The sequence below is a fragment of the Typopeltis vanoorti genome, chromosome 5 (genome assembly GCF_054136105.1).
Source record: "Typopeltis vanoorti isolate ZY-2024b chromosome 5, IOZ_Tvanoo_1.0, whole genome shotgun sequence".
Classification (NCBI taxonomy): domain Eukaryota; kingdom Metazoa; phylum Arthropoda; class Arachnida; order Uropygi; family Thelyphonidae; genus Typopeltis; species Typopeltis vanoorti.
Window position 1 is genome coordinate 165,450,018 of NC_143553.1, and position 16,616 is coordinate 165,466,633.

Genomic DNA, 16,616 nt, shown 5'->3' on the forward strand with positions numbered 1-16,616 from the left:
AATATCTGTTGGATTTCTGCTCAGGACATGGACTGGTTATTACTAACACCATGTTCCAACATAAAAATGTGCACAAATTCACATGGAGAGAAGAGGCTAGGAATAAGAAAAGTCTCATTGACTATGTTATTGTTGATAGTGATGTTTTCTCCTTGGTACAGGACACCAGAGTGTACAGAGGATTTGAAATTGGAAGTGATCACTATTTAGTCTTGAGCAGGATAAAATTGAATTTCATATTGAAAAGAATAACATGTAAGAAAGTTTTAAAGCGAATAAAAGTTGAGCAGCTCTCAGATGTGAACTGTAGACTAAAATACAGAAATATTATTGAAAAGAAAATGAAAGAGTTTGAGAACAGGAATCAAACCTTGGAGATTCAGTGGCAAACTCTGAAGGAAACATTGATTGATTCTGCCAGAGAGGCTTGTGGTGAGGTTGTGTGCAAGGATAAAAAAATCAGAACTCCCTGGTGGACACAGGAAGATAAAGAGGCAGTGAAGGAAAAGAAGAAAGCATATCAAAAGTTCCTGGCAAATAAGTCAGCTTTTACTCTTACAGAATACAGAGACAAATGTAAGAAAGCTAAACAGTGTGTAAAACTTGCTAAACAAAAGTCATGGGAGGACTTTGGCAAGAATATAGAAAACAAATATCAAGAAGGTTGCAAAATATTCTGGAGGTTGTTGAAGAAGCTTAGGAATGGAGGAAAGAGTGCTGTAAAAGGAATTAGAGATGATAAAGGTGAAATGAAAACAGGAGAAAAAGATATCCTTGAAGTATGGAGTAATTACTTTGAAAAACTGCTAAATGAAACAAGCAGTGATGACAGAACAGTGATATAAAACGCTGATCAGGCATGCAGTCAGGAATACATATCCATACTTGAAGTAGAAAAAGCCATCAAAGGCTTGAAATGTGGAAAGGCAGCAGGAGTAGATGATATTCGACCAGAAATGCTGAAGTATGGTGGTATAAGAGTCTTACAGTGGCTGCACTGCATAGTTCAGAATGCCTGGACAGAGGGACGAATTCCCAATGATTGGAGTAGAGCTCTCATAGTACCCATATATAAAAAGGGAAATAAAACTGAATGTGAGAATTACAGAGGTATTTCCCTACTGAGTGTTCCTGGCAAGATCTATGCAAGTATACTTGAGAAACAATTGAGAAGAATTGTGGAAGAAAAGCTTGGTGAAGAACAAGCTGGATTCAGGCCAAATAGAGGCGGGCAGGATCAGATCTTCACTTTACGACAAATAGTCGAGAAAGCATGGGAATATAACAAAGATCTGTATTTAAGTTTTGTCGATTTGGAAAAGGCATATGACAAGGTGCCAAGAGAGAAGCTATTCAATACGCTGCAGTTATATGGTGTCAATGGGGCATTATATCAAGCAATACTTAGTCTTTATTTGAGTTGTGAGTCAGCAGTTAGAATTGAAGGAAGTACAGGAAGATGGTTTAATGTTAAATCTGGTGTGAGACAAGGATGTACATTATCCCCTCTGTTATTCATTATCTATATGGATCACATTATGAAGGAATGTGGTATTAAACCTGATATCAAAATTGGAGATGTTAATGTCAGCTCTTTGCTTTATGCGGATGATGTTATACTTCTAAATAAATCCGCTACAAGTCTGCAAGATTCTCTGACTAAATTGAATAGCTGTTGTAATAGATATGGTATGAAGGTCAGCAATAAAAAGACAAAGACAATGAAAATAGGCAGAATCATTGAAAATGTCAACTGTGTTGTGAATGGAGAACCTGTGGAACAAGTAAAACATTTCAGCTACTTAGGCACAATTTTTACTGAAGATGGTAAACTAAATATAGAAATAGACAACAGAATCAGCAAAGCTGGTATGGTGGGAAGTCAATTGAATAAATTCATATGGAATAAGAAAGAAATTAGTCTGAACACTAAATTAGCTGTATACAAGACAGTGTTCAAACCGATTTTAACTTATGGATCTGAGAGCTGGGTCAGAAGTAAAACACTTGACCAAAGACTAGAGACCGCAGATATGAGAGTCCTAAGAAAGATTAGAGGCGTGAACAGATGGCATCAATGGCAATATCATATTAAAAATGAGGATATTAGGAAAGAACTTGACATTGTCAGCATCCCGGAATGCGTTAGCAGAGCTAATCTCAGATGGTATGGTCACTTAAATGGAATGGGAGAGGAAAGATTAGCAAAACAAGTGTTTTCTGCCAGGTTGGCAGGAAAACGACCCAGAGGAAGACCAAGATATAGGTGGATTGATACGGTACAAAGTGCCTTAGACGATAGAAATATAAGATCTGATAATGTTGGAGTCTTGACAAGTAACAGACTGATTTGGAGGAAAATTGTAGATAGGAAGTTAGTAATGATGTAATTTTTTCATGTAGTACTGTCATATCCTGTACACCCCTTGAGGGTACATGGCAGGAATTTGATGATGATGATGATGATGATGATTATATATATATATATATATATATATATATATAGGGTGTTCGGGATAAATTTGACATATTTATAATTAATTATATTTTTCCGTAAGTTACATGTATTAACACACACTTCTCTTCATTTAAAAGTTTGGACCCTTCTTCATTCATATACAAGATGTCAGAAAGGATGGATAGCTGGAACCCACCTGAATCATGGAAGAGAATAACTTGTATCATGATGATTCGTGCCCGCCATCGAAATAAGGATATTACGACTGCTGCCCAATGCTCCCTGAATACAGTAAAAACAATCAGGCATGAACTAGAGACTTGCAATGGTGACTACGAGGATGTAGCAAGAAGAAAGATCCCTAGCAGACGATCTGATTGCGTTCGTACAGCAGAATTCCTCGTAAATCTGCAGGAACAGGTGTTGAAGAACCCTGGCATTGGAATTCGGGCTTTGTTCGTGGAGTTGCTAACTGTAGTCAAGCCCTGGATAACAAGGGTAGCCAATGGTAGGCCGTATGTATGGCAGCAGGATTCGGCCCCTTGCCACACCTCTGGGAAAAGTCAAAAATGGTTGTCAGAAAATTTCTACGACTTCACCAGTCCAAATGTTTGGCCTCCAAACTCCCCAGACCTTAACCCCATGGATTATTTTGTATGGGGCGCAGTTGAAAAAGATACCAATCGCACTTCCAGTAATACAAAAGCCCAGTTAATGGATAAAATTAAAACAGTTTTTGCGGCCCTTCCCAGGGAGACTGTAGCATCAGCTTGTTCGAGGTTCCGAAGCAGAATTGAAGCTGTGATCGATGCTAATGGTGGTTATTTTGAGTAAATCTTGTTGATAGTATTGTAATTAACTCTGCCTGTAATGTTTTTTTGTCAATTCATTAAATTTAATAGATACAAAGAAGATTTTCTTTTTCCTTACGAAACTGTCAAATTTATCCCGAACACCCTGTATATATCGACTAACTAGAGGAACTTTTACTAAGCCTTTTCTCGACCTGTTTTAGAGTTAGTCGATCTCTGGCACGGCTAGTAGGTTTTTCCTCCCGGAAACTCAGGTGTTTTGTTCCGTCAACTCAAGAAAATCGGCCATCGAACCCACACTATTTTCAGACATTCAAAATAGTGTGTTAGAGGTAGGGACCACCAGATGGCGACACTTTCCAGCCGCCTTCTTCACTGTGTGCCAATTAATTAGTGACAACCTTGGGTCAGCTATCTCTGATTGGGTACCAGTGGAGATTGAACTGCCCACTCATTCTCCAAAAGTTAGATAGGGATAAAAAAGGCCTCGCCTACTCCCTATATGGGGAATAAAAATGCGTTAGCTGATTTTTTTTTGATATATCTTTCTATATATATATATATAGTCAGCTAACACCTTTTTATTCCCGAATATAGGGAATAGGCGAGGCCGTTTAGCCCTACCTAACTTATGGAGACTGAGTGTGGACAGTTCAATCTCCACTGGCACCCAATCAGAGATAGCTGGCCCAAGGCTATCACTAATTAAATGGCATGCAGTGAAGAGAAACGGCTCAAGAAGTGCTGCCAAATCGTGGTCCCTAACTTTAACACTCGTGTTTAATGTCTGAAATAATGTGGAATCTTCGGTCGATTTTCTTGAGTTTACAGGATGAAAAACCCTAGTTTCCGGGAGAAAAAACCCGCTTTCCCGTGCCGGAGATCGACTAACTCGGGAACTGGTCGAAAAAAGACAGAAAAATTTCTTCTAGTTGCCGACTAGAATCCAAACCAAGCAGTCTGCCTTCGTGCGGTCAAGCGCCGTGATGTGCAAACGCCACATCCACTAAGCTAAGTAAGCAAACAGACAGTTAAATCAAGTTTGCTCCTGAACGTGGTTCAAGACTTATGATAGTGCAACATCAAGGTAACTTTTGGTGGTGCAACACCGATATATATATATATATGATCATCAGTTACATTGATTCGGTGATTATATATGTTCATGTTTTTTTTGTTTTTTTTTTCCCCACTGACTGAAACCGTGAAAATACATAACAACAAGTTAATTTAATGGAGCACACAACATGTTTCGTCAAAATGACTTCTTCAGGTGTGGTAACACTTAAAGAAAATTAAAAAAAAAAAAACATAAAAACACTGCCATTATAATAACAGACTTGTAAGCTGAAGTTAAGTTTGAATTGTCGTTATAGTCCGTTCTGTAGTTCTATTGTTGTACAAATGCGAGCGTATGAGTTCACGCATACCCCTGTCTCTAATGGCAGAACTATGCGATTCAGGTAGACTATAACTGAGGTTGCTGTTGATGTGAGAAGAGTTGAGGATAATTTCTTTGGATTCAACTATGCGTCGTTCCACTTCATCGTGACAAATATATACGTTTGATGTTGCATTCCAATCCAAATGATGAAGGCCGCCAAACTCCGTGTTGGCAGTCTTCATCGTTTGTGTTTACTGAAAACAAGACGTGACTTGAGAGTGCGCTTGCCTGATTCTATTGTATGAAATGTCTCTCTGATGTTCCTCGAGCCATAGGAGGATCGACTTCTCAGTCTGGCCATAGCATGTCCTCCCACAATCACATATAATTCTATATACATCGCAGAACTGAATATGGTTATGAGCATGTTCTGGGTTGCTTAGAACTGACCTTAGTTTTGGAAGAGTTGAAAAACACGTTTTTATATTAATTTTTTTCAAAATTCTTCCTAGTTTTCGGGAGAGCGAGCTAATGTAAGGTAAAGAAATATTTTTTTTTTGCAGACACACAGAGATCCCTAACAACCCCTAACTTGGGGTTGTTAGAGATCTCTGTGTTGTTTCGAGGGCGCTGGTATAGTTGCCTCTTAATGTTTTTGAAAGAGTATCCATTATTTAAGAAAGTTCTTTCTAGATATTTTAGTACATTTTTTAGTTCTTCATCGGACAATACTGAGATGCACGGTGAGCCAATGTGGAAATGATACCTAACTTTCGTGCAGGATAGTGATGTGAAGATGCATGTAGGTATCTATCCGTGTGTGTTGATTTCCTGAAGATTGAGATTTTTAAAAAATAAGACATCTTAGTAAGTTTCATGTCTAAAAACGAAAGGGAACAATTTTCTTCAATCTCGACTAGTTTCAGCCTTTTACTGCTTTCTTCAGGTATCCACTAAATGTGGAACATATTAATAAAAATTGAAGTTACAAAAAACTGAGAATTACAGGCAAAAAATGCAACACATAATTGACACAAAAACGTTGTATTTTTCAAGTTGTAACGCGCTATTGTTCGCTGCATGCGTGCTTGCGAGTTCTCGTGAACGCCAGTATTGAACAACTGCAGCATGGCTGTAAGGGATGTTGTAACTCAAATTGCTGATCAAATGTTCAGGATTAAGGAGGATTTCCCTGGAACTCATCACTGCAACGAAAAATGTTTTCGGATTTATCCCAGTATACTAAGCTAAGTGACTCTGTAGATCATCACGAGGATTGTTTGAGAAAAGAACATGACTGGATAGTGTAGATGCATGTGATCTTTTATACGAGATGTCTTATGCTCTTCTATACGAAGTTCAATAGATTTGTTAGTCTGTCCAAAATAATGAATATTACAATCGCACCATAACTTATATATACCTGGATATTTTAGGTTGTGATGAATAGGCTTCAGATGACTTACAAAAGAATGGACTTTAGGGAGTGTAGTGACGTCATGATGTTGTGTTTTTTAAGGACTTTAGCCAATTTATGGGAGACTGAACTAATGTAAGGTATTGAGATGCTACCTTTAAAATCAGTAGTTTCCGTGGTACACTGCCTAGGAGGATCCAGAAGAAATTTCTTAATCGTTTTTTCAGAATATCCATTTTGTTTAAAGATAAGAGAATGGTGATTAATTTCTTTTTGGAGCTCATCTGGTTCATTTAAAAGAGAACGTGCTCTGTGTCCTAAGGTAGAAATAGTTCCGAGCTTTTGTAGTGGAAAGTGGTGAGATTGACAGTGCAGATATCTGTTAGTATGAGTGGGTTTTCTGTATATAGAGATTTTAAATATATCAGAGCATCGTGTAAGAATTATATCCAGAAATGGAAGGCAGTTATTTCGTTCTTGTTCGGCAGTGCATTTTATATTGGAATGATGGTTGTTAAGATGATGAAGAAAATCCATGAGAGATGTGTGTCCGTGACTCCATATAATGAAAATGCCATCAACATAACGTCTCCAAAGTTTCGGCTTAAGTGAAAAGGACGATATGGCCTTGAGTTTAAAAATCTTCCAGGAAAATGTTTGCTAGAGCCGGGGATAAAGGGTTGCCCATTGCTAGGCCTTGGTTTTGTTTGTAAACGGAGTCCCTATATCTCAAGTAGCCAGAGTGAATACAATGCTTTAATAAAGCAAATATCTTTTTAGACAATTTCTCCTTTAATAATGTTAATACCTCCTCGTAGGGACGTTAGTAAATAATGAGATAATGTCAAAACTTGCCATGATATCATTTTCGTTGATTGAAATATTTTTGATATGAGAAACAATGTCTGTGGTGTATTTGATTGGAGAAATACTTAAGGTATTCTGCAAGATGTTTCGAAAGCTTATAAGTAGGACCATCAATTCCTTCCACAATTGGGCGAAGAGGTGTGTCTTCTTTATGGATCTTCGGAACACCATAAATGCGTGGTATAAGAGGGTGTAGAGAGCATAAAGAAAGGCAAATACTGTGAGGAAGTTCAATTGTAGTCTTTAGCAGATTGTTTGTGCGGTTTTGTAGTTCCTAGTTGGATCATCTTGAAGAATTGAGTATGTACTGTTGTCTTCAAACAATTGGAGCATTTTATTGTGGTAGTATTCAGAATTGAGAACGACTGTGGCATTGCCTTTATCTGCAGGTAAAATAATGATGTTTTTGTTCTTTTTAAGATTCTTTAAGGCCTGTCTTTCGGCAGGAGAAAGATTATATCTTAGAGGTTTAGCATTATTGATAATGAAGATGGATTCAATACGGAGAAGTTTTGCCAAATGATTAGGAATAAGTGAACTGGCTTTTTGTATTTTAGGAAGTAGAGATTCTTTTGGAATAAACATAGAGGAAGGAATGACATTTAGACATTTGCTTAGAATATATTTTTCTGCAACTGATAAAACATGTGACGAATTGTTTACTACAACTTTGTCAAGATTAATACATGGTTCTCTAGGAACAGATGTGTTTTGTACTCTCTTAACAGTCTCAAACTTCTTGATAAGATTAAGCTTATTATTATTTTGTATCCGTGTTGCTTGCGCTTCACTGCTAAAGATAAAATCATGAAAATTATTATTATCCATAACCTCTTCAAGGTTTTTAGTTAAATACCTTTTTACGTTGAATAAAAGGGCAAGACAGCGTTTTGTATTTGTGATTCTTTCGCTGAGAAGATCTAACTTTTCTTTACGATAAATTCTCTTAGCGCGTTCTATTGTTATTGTTTCTTGAAACGATATGAAATTAGGAAAACCTTGATTGAATTTACAACGTTTGAAGAAAACCAAACGTAATTTTGCAAGCAAAATTTTATTAAAGGTTGAGGCAGAGATGCCCGAGGAACAAGCAAGTTTTAGGAAAGTAGGGGCACCAGAGATCAGATCCTTTGCCTCAGATCATAGACAAATATAAAGAATTCAGACTCCCTCTGGTAATGTGTTTCTTACACTACTCTAAAGCTTTTGACTGTATTTAGCATGTGAAACTGTGGGAAGTAATGAAAAGAGTAGGTTTTCCTCAACACACTATCAGGTTGATAGTCAACTTGTATTAAGGAGCAAGAAGCCACAGTAAGAACAGGTGTTGGATTGACTGACTGGCTTCAAGTTGGAAAAGGAGTTAGACAGGGATGTTTACTTTCTCCTCACTTGTTTAGTATATATGCAGAGGACATCATGCATGAAGCATTGGTTGAGCTCAGGACAGGAATTACGACGATAGGAGGTAGATTGGTCAGTAATATGAGGTATGTTGATGATACAGTACTTATTTGTAATGGCATGGAAGAACTAGGACTAATTCTTGACAAAGTTAACAAGATAAGTAATAACAGAGGACTTCAACTCAATTCTAGCAAGACAAATATCATGGTTCTCAAAGGAAAAACAAACAGAGAAGCTCTTGAGAAACAAGTTTATCTTAATGGAGAAAGAATTGAGGAAGTCAGCAAGTTTGAGTACCTGGGATCCATTATTAATGTGAAGAATTGCTGTTCAGAAGATGACAGAAAAATATTAGGAATGGCTAAAACAACAGTCAGAGACCTGTCTAAAATCTGGAAGGATGGATCTATCTCCATGGGAACAAAGTTGAGGATTTTAGATGTAGTTGTTTTTCCAACAGCGACTTATGGATGCGAGACTTGGAATCTAAAGAAGTCAGATAAGAATCGGATATCTGCTTTTGAGATGTGGTGTTACAGAAGGCTGTTGAGGATATCATATACTGAAAGGCGTACAAATGAATGGATGTTAGAAAAGATTAGTAGAACTTTAAGGCTCCTTAAGGATATTGACAGGAGAAAGTTGAAATATTTTGGAGACATAGAAAGGATGAAAGGAGGACTTCTCAGAACAGTAATAGAAAGTAAAGTTCCTGGAAAAAAGGAGGCAGGGGTAGACCATCAATGAAATGGATGGATGGCGTGTGTGGAGTGACTGATCTTCAGAGAGTTGAGGCTCCCAGAAAAGCAAATAACAGGACTACATGGCGAGGCCTGGTGTGGAACATCATCGAGCATCGGAGTGTCCATACAGCATCTGTAGATGCCCAGTGAACATAGAGAGAGAGAGAGAGAGAGAGAGAGAGAGAGAAGAAAACCAACCTGTTGATTCTGAGACCTATTTTCTTCAATGTTTTTTATAACTTCTTTTGATGTCAGTTAGAGATGCCTCGTCATTTAGGCTATAGATGTATTCCTGAGCTTCTACTGGGTTGTAATGGCACATTGTAAAGAATAAACATTTAATGACTTTAAACCGAGAAAAATATTAAGTTTTAACAAAGATGATATACAACTAGTTTTAGCTTTTACAGATCAGAGCCTTCTTCAGGTATTCACTAAATGTAGAACATAATAATAAAAATTGAAGTTACAAAAAAACTGAGAATTACAGGCAAAAATGCAACATATAATTGACAAAAACGTTGTATTTTTCAAGTTGTTCTAACTCGCTATTGTTCGTTGCATGCGTGCTTGCGAGTTCTCGTGAACGCCATTATTGAAGAACTACAGCATGGCTATCAGGGATGTTGTAACTCAAATTGCTGTTCAAATGTTTAGGAAAATATAACGTTTTCGTGTCAATTATGTGTGTATTTTTTGCCTGTAATTCTTAGTTTTTCTGTAACTTCAATTTTTGTATTATGTTATACATTTAGTGGATACCTAAAGAAGGCTGTAAAAGGCTGAAACTAGTTCTACCATTCTCATTAAAACTTAATATTTTATCTCGGTTTTAAGTCATTAAATATTTATTCTTTATAATGTACCATTACAACCGAGTAGAACCTGAGGAATATATATATATATATATATGTGTGTGTGTGTGTGTGTGTTCATGTTTCATCCAAGCTTGATTTGCTTCCTCAGCCTTAAGTAAAGGCTGGTTATTTTCCACTAATTCGAGTCCTACCCAAGGGCCTATTAGGTGTCGAAATACCTTCTGAATATGAATGCTGTGTCGAAGTTTTAAAATGAATTACTTCCACTGCTTTGCAAAATCCAGGACTTGTCGTCTTGGAACTGCGCTATATAATATTGATCACATTGGTATTAATTATAAATAATTACCTCAAAGTTACAGACCAATTAGCCTCATCTGAAATCTGGGCAAAATCGCCGAGAAAGTTATTCTCACTAGACGCCAAGAATTAGTGTACAGGCTTAACATTATACCTGAGGAGCAGTTTGGGTTCCGCCAATCTCACAAGACCACACAACAGATATATAGATTGGTGGAATACGTTACCACAGGATTTAATTGTCGTCAATGCACTGGGGCTGTTTTCCTGGATATAGCCAGTGCATTTGACAAGGATTGGCATTATGGCTTGCTACACAAAATGATATCTTTTGGTACACCATTGAGAATGGTTCAACTGATCAGATCATACCTCTACGATAGGCGCATGCGAGTTAAGTTAAATGGCGCACTCTGTACACAAAAGTGCATCCTAGCTGGAATCCCACAAGGATCTCTACTGGCACCGACTCTATTTTCCATATATATGTGTGATATCCCGCACAACCTACTGTCATCTATCAAGGCCCTATATGCAGATGATACTGCGATACTGGCCAGATCTTTAAAACAGCATCTAGCAATCAAGAAACTGCAGGAAAATCTGCTGCTAATCGAACAATATTTCGCCCAATGGCGACTCCAAGTAAATCCTTAAAAGAGCATAGCAGTGCTATTCGCCAAAAGATCAATGCTTCCTACTGGAGACATCCTCCTATTTAACACAAAAATTCCATGTTTACTGAGATCAAATATCTTGGTATCCTGATGGACAAAAAACTGACTTTCAGCTCCCATGTCAAGACTCTCTGTCTAAAGATATCAAAAATAATTGCCCAGATCTATCCTTTAATCAATAGGTACAGTAAATTGAGCACCAGAATCAAGCTACTTATATATAAATTGATGATTCGTCATAGGACGAATCATCAATTTATACTCACCTATGCTTCTCTGGCCTGGAGCCATACTGCTAATACCAATATACTCAAACTACGTCTGCAAAATAAATGTCTCAGAATGATCATTCTGAGCATTCTATACGCTCGTGCACATAACAGCAACTAAGTTCTTCTCAAAAGCATCTGTGTACTTTAATAAACTAATTCAACTAGCGTCAAGATTATGATGCAACAGATTACTTTAAGCATAAAAGCCCAAAAGCTATCTTAAACTGCAACCTCAATGAATAATCCTCAGGCCCACTCTGTGCGAACAACAGGCTCATAAATCTTTTCCCACTCACAGTTTTCATCATCAGATAGCGGGGAATATGAAAAGCATCTGCTTCACCCTTTAGATCAGTAATGTTAAAAGTTAAATTAATTATAAATGTATGAATATTTTCATAGTTGTTATTGATATTCAGTAGATTTCTATCTGCTCTCCCACTTTTAATGCTGCCCTCTTTCGACAGAAGTACATAGTTTGTCACGTGGAATGGCCTCGTGTTGTAGTATGGTATTTAATTTTGTATGACAAGTTACTTTTAGCATTTATAATGGAGTATATAACAGCTGATAGTTGCAGCTCTACAATGGGGAAAATGTATGTCTGTAATTCTTAACATACTGTTTTGTTTGATTAACTTTTCAATATTTTCCAATGCCCCATGATATAATAATGCCTGCGTTGGCCATAGTTATGGGAAAACATAATTATGTTCTGAAATCTGTTAATATTTTTTATGCTTAGATTACTTTCTTCTAAATTTCATTAATACTCAGACCAAAGATTAATATTGACATGTGCGACACAATGATACTGCACAGTGACGCTCGTATACTAGCATTCGCTTACTGACGCCAAAGTTGGGATTATGTATCCGTATCAACATAAATAAATAAATGCTATATTTTATTTATTTGGATTGTTACAGATAGCCAATATTTTGTTGCAATGGCTTCAGCAAGTTATTTTTGCTAAGAATTTACCCCCCCCCCCCCCCAAAAAAAAAAAAAACGATAAACGTTGCATTGGGAATTTGATAGTATTCTGGATCAGAGACAATTGCCATTGTTATCTTTATATATTTTTTTGATTCTTGTTGATCAAAAATAATTTAAAATATTATTTCCGAATGTATTGTAATCACTTATCATGTATATATATATATATATATATATATATATATATATATATATATGTATATTTATTTTTGAATTCCTGCAAAGTTAGTTGAATGCTAACATCAGGGAGGAAAAACTGAGCTTTCTCACAATCATTAGACATTATTATTATCAGGTTATTGGTATTTCTCTGGAGCCTTCATTGCTCAGTCGGTATAGACAAAGCCCTTTGGTCAGAAAGACCTGAGTTCGATTCCCGTGACATGAGGCACTTTTATCTGGTCTCTTTCGACTAAAGGGGAGTTAACCAGTCTCATACGGAAGTGGAGGTTCCCCCAGTAGTAACTTGAAAATTGAAACGATAATTGAAGACCTGGGTTTTTCATCCCTCAAAACAGGCAAATTGGTCCCATGAACACACACACACACACCACTGTAGTCATAAAAATATATTACGGCAAGGAAGGCAACGGGAAACCATCTTGCTCAATATCATCTTCCTAGTATGGTAGCATATAGCTACCCCCACCAGCCATATAGCTGAGGGAATAGGATAGTTATTTCTCTATATTATACCATATTGATTAAGATTGAAATTCTAGGCAGATATGCTAATCATAGATTAGAGAAATTGAGATTACATTCACCCTTATCCCTATGGGTATGTATATCCTATAAACTCTGGATTATTATTATTATTATTATTATTCGTGACACCTACAAGGAGTCCGAAGACCCATCATGGGAGAGCACCGAACCTCTACTACGAATCATCTCCATCAACGCCATCTACCGCCCACCTCCACCACTACCACAACTAGTATTTTTTGTCTGTAAATTGCATGTGTTCTGAAGGGCCAATTTGTATGCAGGATGAAAAACCTGAGTTTCTGGGAGAAAAACCCTGCTACCTCCATATGAGATCGGCTAACTTGCCTTCGATTGAAATTGTCCAGATAAAGATTCCTCCCGTCGCGACGAGAATCGAACTTAGGCCTATTCCAATCGAAGGGCGCAATCTACCGTTGTTCTTCCAATTGTGCTGCGGAGGTGCTATAGCAAGACATTGTTTTACATCCATAAGACATTAAAAACTTTTTTGAGTTTATGATCCACGCATTACATTAGTGCAGCGGGTTGTGCCTTGCTAATTTGTTTAAACTATAATAGAGTGACTAGTGTATTGGATTGGGGAGATACTTATACAGTGATTTATTTAGATTTTGCTAAAGCATTTGATTGAGTACTGCATGCTAGACTACTGTTGAAATTGAGCAGGATGGGGATGGATAATCAATTGGTAGCTTGGTTACAGGGCCGTTTGACTAATAGGAGCCAGCAAATGAGTTGTGTATGGAGGTGCAGTGTCGTCGGTTGGGTGTGCCACAGGATTGTGTTCTGGGACCACTGTTTAACTTGTATATGAATAATATTATTTGCAGTGTGAAAGGAGATGGTCATTTGCTGATGATGCTAAATTAGAAAGAGCAATGTCAGGAAGTTCTGATGTATTTTTGTTACAGGAGGATTTCATTAAGTTGCTGCTTAGGCAGAAGAATGGGAATGTTATTTCAATGTTGCTAAGTGTAAAGTTGTGCAATTTGGCCAGATAAGATGGAATGAGGTATACTATACTGGAGGAACTTTTTGCTTCAGGAGGTGGAGGAAGCAAGAGACCTGGGCATCTTGGGAGATAGGGCACAGTACAAAAGTTGTATGGGTTACCCAAAAAATCATCACTGCTATAATGTGAAGAATGCTGACATGTAAGGATGTGATGGTTCCACTGTATAAGGTGCTAATTATGCCTCATTTGGATTTCTGTGCAGATCTGGTCACTTGGCTATATCAGTGATAGGAAAATATTGGAGAGAGAGAGTGTAGAGGTGAATAGTTAGAACTGCCTCAAGACTCTTGAATGTTGATTATGAGAACAGATTGAGGGAATGTGGTCTTCAGAGCTTGGCAGATAGGAGGATGAGTGATATGATTGAGAACATAGAAGCTGGTAAGAGAAGCCTATCAAATAGATGCTGTGGAATTATTGCATTAAATAATGGCTAATGCAAGAATGAGACATCATCCATGGAAACTACAAAGGTCACTTGAGTAAAGAGGTGAAAAAGAGATTTTTTGCTTGATGTATGATTGACAAGTAGAATGAATTGTCAGAGTGGGTAGTGAGTGCTCCAACACTGAATATGTTCAAGTCGAGGTAAAATAGTTATTGTGGTCTAGGCATTCAACCTTCGAAAATGAGTCTTTGAACTTCATGGAGGCTTGAAAGTAATACTAATGCTATATGAAATGTTTAAATCAGGAACTCTGCAATTCAGCTCTCCAGTGAGAAATGTGTTGGTGTTATGCTCAGTGGTGAGCTATGGAAATTTTAACAAAGGGTTGGCATTGTCAAGGGTGGGGGGGAGAAACGGTATTTCACACAAAAACTTTTATTAATACAGCTTGTGTACAAATTCCAATCAAAAATTATGAGAGGACAATCAACCTCTAAAGGCTATCATTTTTAAACAAATATTTCATGATCTAAACATGAAATATTTGCACACAATCAACTGTGTTAATTTATCTTACATAAGAAAAACATTTTTTTTGCTGTCAAAATATAATAAGAATGAAACATTTTATAATCTTTTATAAAACATTTGATTGGCTACTGGTTTTATCATACGATTGGCTACCAGAAGGTAGAAGGGTTTTATAAAGATAGCGCATGCGCGCTTATTTTATTTTCAAACTTGGTCGCATTTGTTATAGACGAGTTAAAACAATAATTCCAAATAATCTATACACTGCCGAAGAGACTAATTTTTGTTAGGTTACTGTATGAGTTTGTCACTTAATACATTTCAAAAAAAAAAAAAAATTTTTTTTGAAAAAAAAAAAAAAAAAAAAGTAAACAAGAGGCTCACAAATTTGAGAAAAAAAATTAACAAAGGGCTCGTGTGAGCCCCTTATAGCTCACCACTGGTTATGCTAGATTGTGAAAAACAGTCATTTGCTGCCTCCATCATATTTATGATGTGTACTCTCAAGGCACACTATGATATTACTGCATAATTTTATATTATTATTAACTTCCTTTCAATAGTTTCCCCCCAAATTAGTCTATTATTTGTTAGGTCTACAATGTGGTCAAATATTATATTTTAGAGACTAAAATATAATATATAATACTTTTAACTGTATCAGTCCATCTAGGTGCCAAACACATTTTGCTAATTATACAAATTAAGTGGATATTGAATCCAACATTATTTCAAAGCTGAATATATAGAAACTACAAGAGTTTCGTGCCAAATATAGAAACTATGGTTTCGGCAGATACAAGTGTAAGCAGCCTTTCAGGACAGGAGCAACTCGTGGTAAATGTGGAGTAAGTTCTGATCACTTTCCTTAGTATTGTGCTTGTATCTGCTGAAACTTTATAGTTTTTATCTTCGACATGAAACTCTTGTAGTTTCTATATATTCGGCTTTGAAATAATGTTGAATTCAATATCCACTTAATTTGGTATAATTTTGCATCGCTGAAGTGAAGCATTTTGGCTCTTTATTTCAGTACATTTTGCTAATCTTTCCTTTCCTGTTTTGTTTCAATGGCCATATCACCCAAGATTAGCTCTATTTGCATTCTTGAATATTAATGTAAAGGTCAGTCCTAATATCTTCATTTTTAAATACAGCTGTATTATTGATATGATCCATTCACTCTGAACTTCCACATCAATTGTTTTTATTCCTTCTTTCCACTATTTAATTTCCAACTCATTTCTCAAATCCATGAGTTAAAATTTGGTTTAATGTATACTAGTGTAGTGCTTCGGTTCAGTGCTTTAACTAATTCTCTTATTCCATATAAATTTATTTGGTTGACTCTGCACTGTACCATTTCTGCTTATTATTCTATTGCTTGTTTCTATATTTCAAATGCCATCTCCATTAAAGTGCTTAAATTGTTGAAATATTTAAGCACTTTAATATTTCAACAATTTGAAATATTAAAGTGCTTTGATGGATTCTTTCTTCAGGATGTGGCTGATGTGCTTGATTTATTTAAGAGTGTAATATTATCTGCATAGAGTGAAGAGCTGAGATATCAAGTTTTAATATCAGGTTTAATGCCCCTTTCCTTCATAATGTGATTCATATAGATAATTAAGATTGGAAATAGATGTACCTCTTGTCGTATACCTGATTTTATATCCAGCCACCTATCTGCCTGTACCTTTTTTCAATTCTAACTGCTGATTTACATTGGAAGTATAGACTATATATTGCTCTGTATAATGTCTCATTTATGTCATCTAATTGTAAGGTATTTG

The 16,616-nt window shown here is 36.5% G+C and overlaps 1 protein-coding gene across 1 annotated transcript in view; it reads left to right on the plus strand.

Annotated features, from left to right (window-relative positions):
- The first annotated feature begins 11,637 nt into the window (after positions 1–11,637).
- The window catches only part of Nmd3 (60S ribosomal export protein NMD3), a 185,823-nt gene continuing 180,844 nt past the window's right edge, over positions 11,638–16,616 (plus strand). The window contains exon 1 of the mRNA XM_090393542.1: positions 11,638–11,753. Within this exon, the coding sequence (XP_090249668.1) occupies positions 11,707–11,753 (47 nt within the window). The 5' untranslated portion in view covers positions 11,638–11,706. The remainder of the gene's footprint in view (positions 11,754–16,616) is intronic.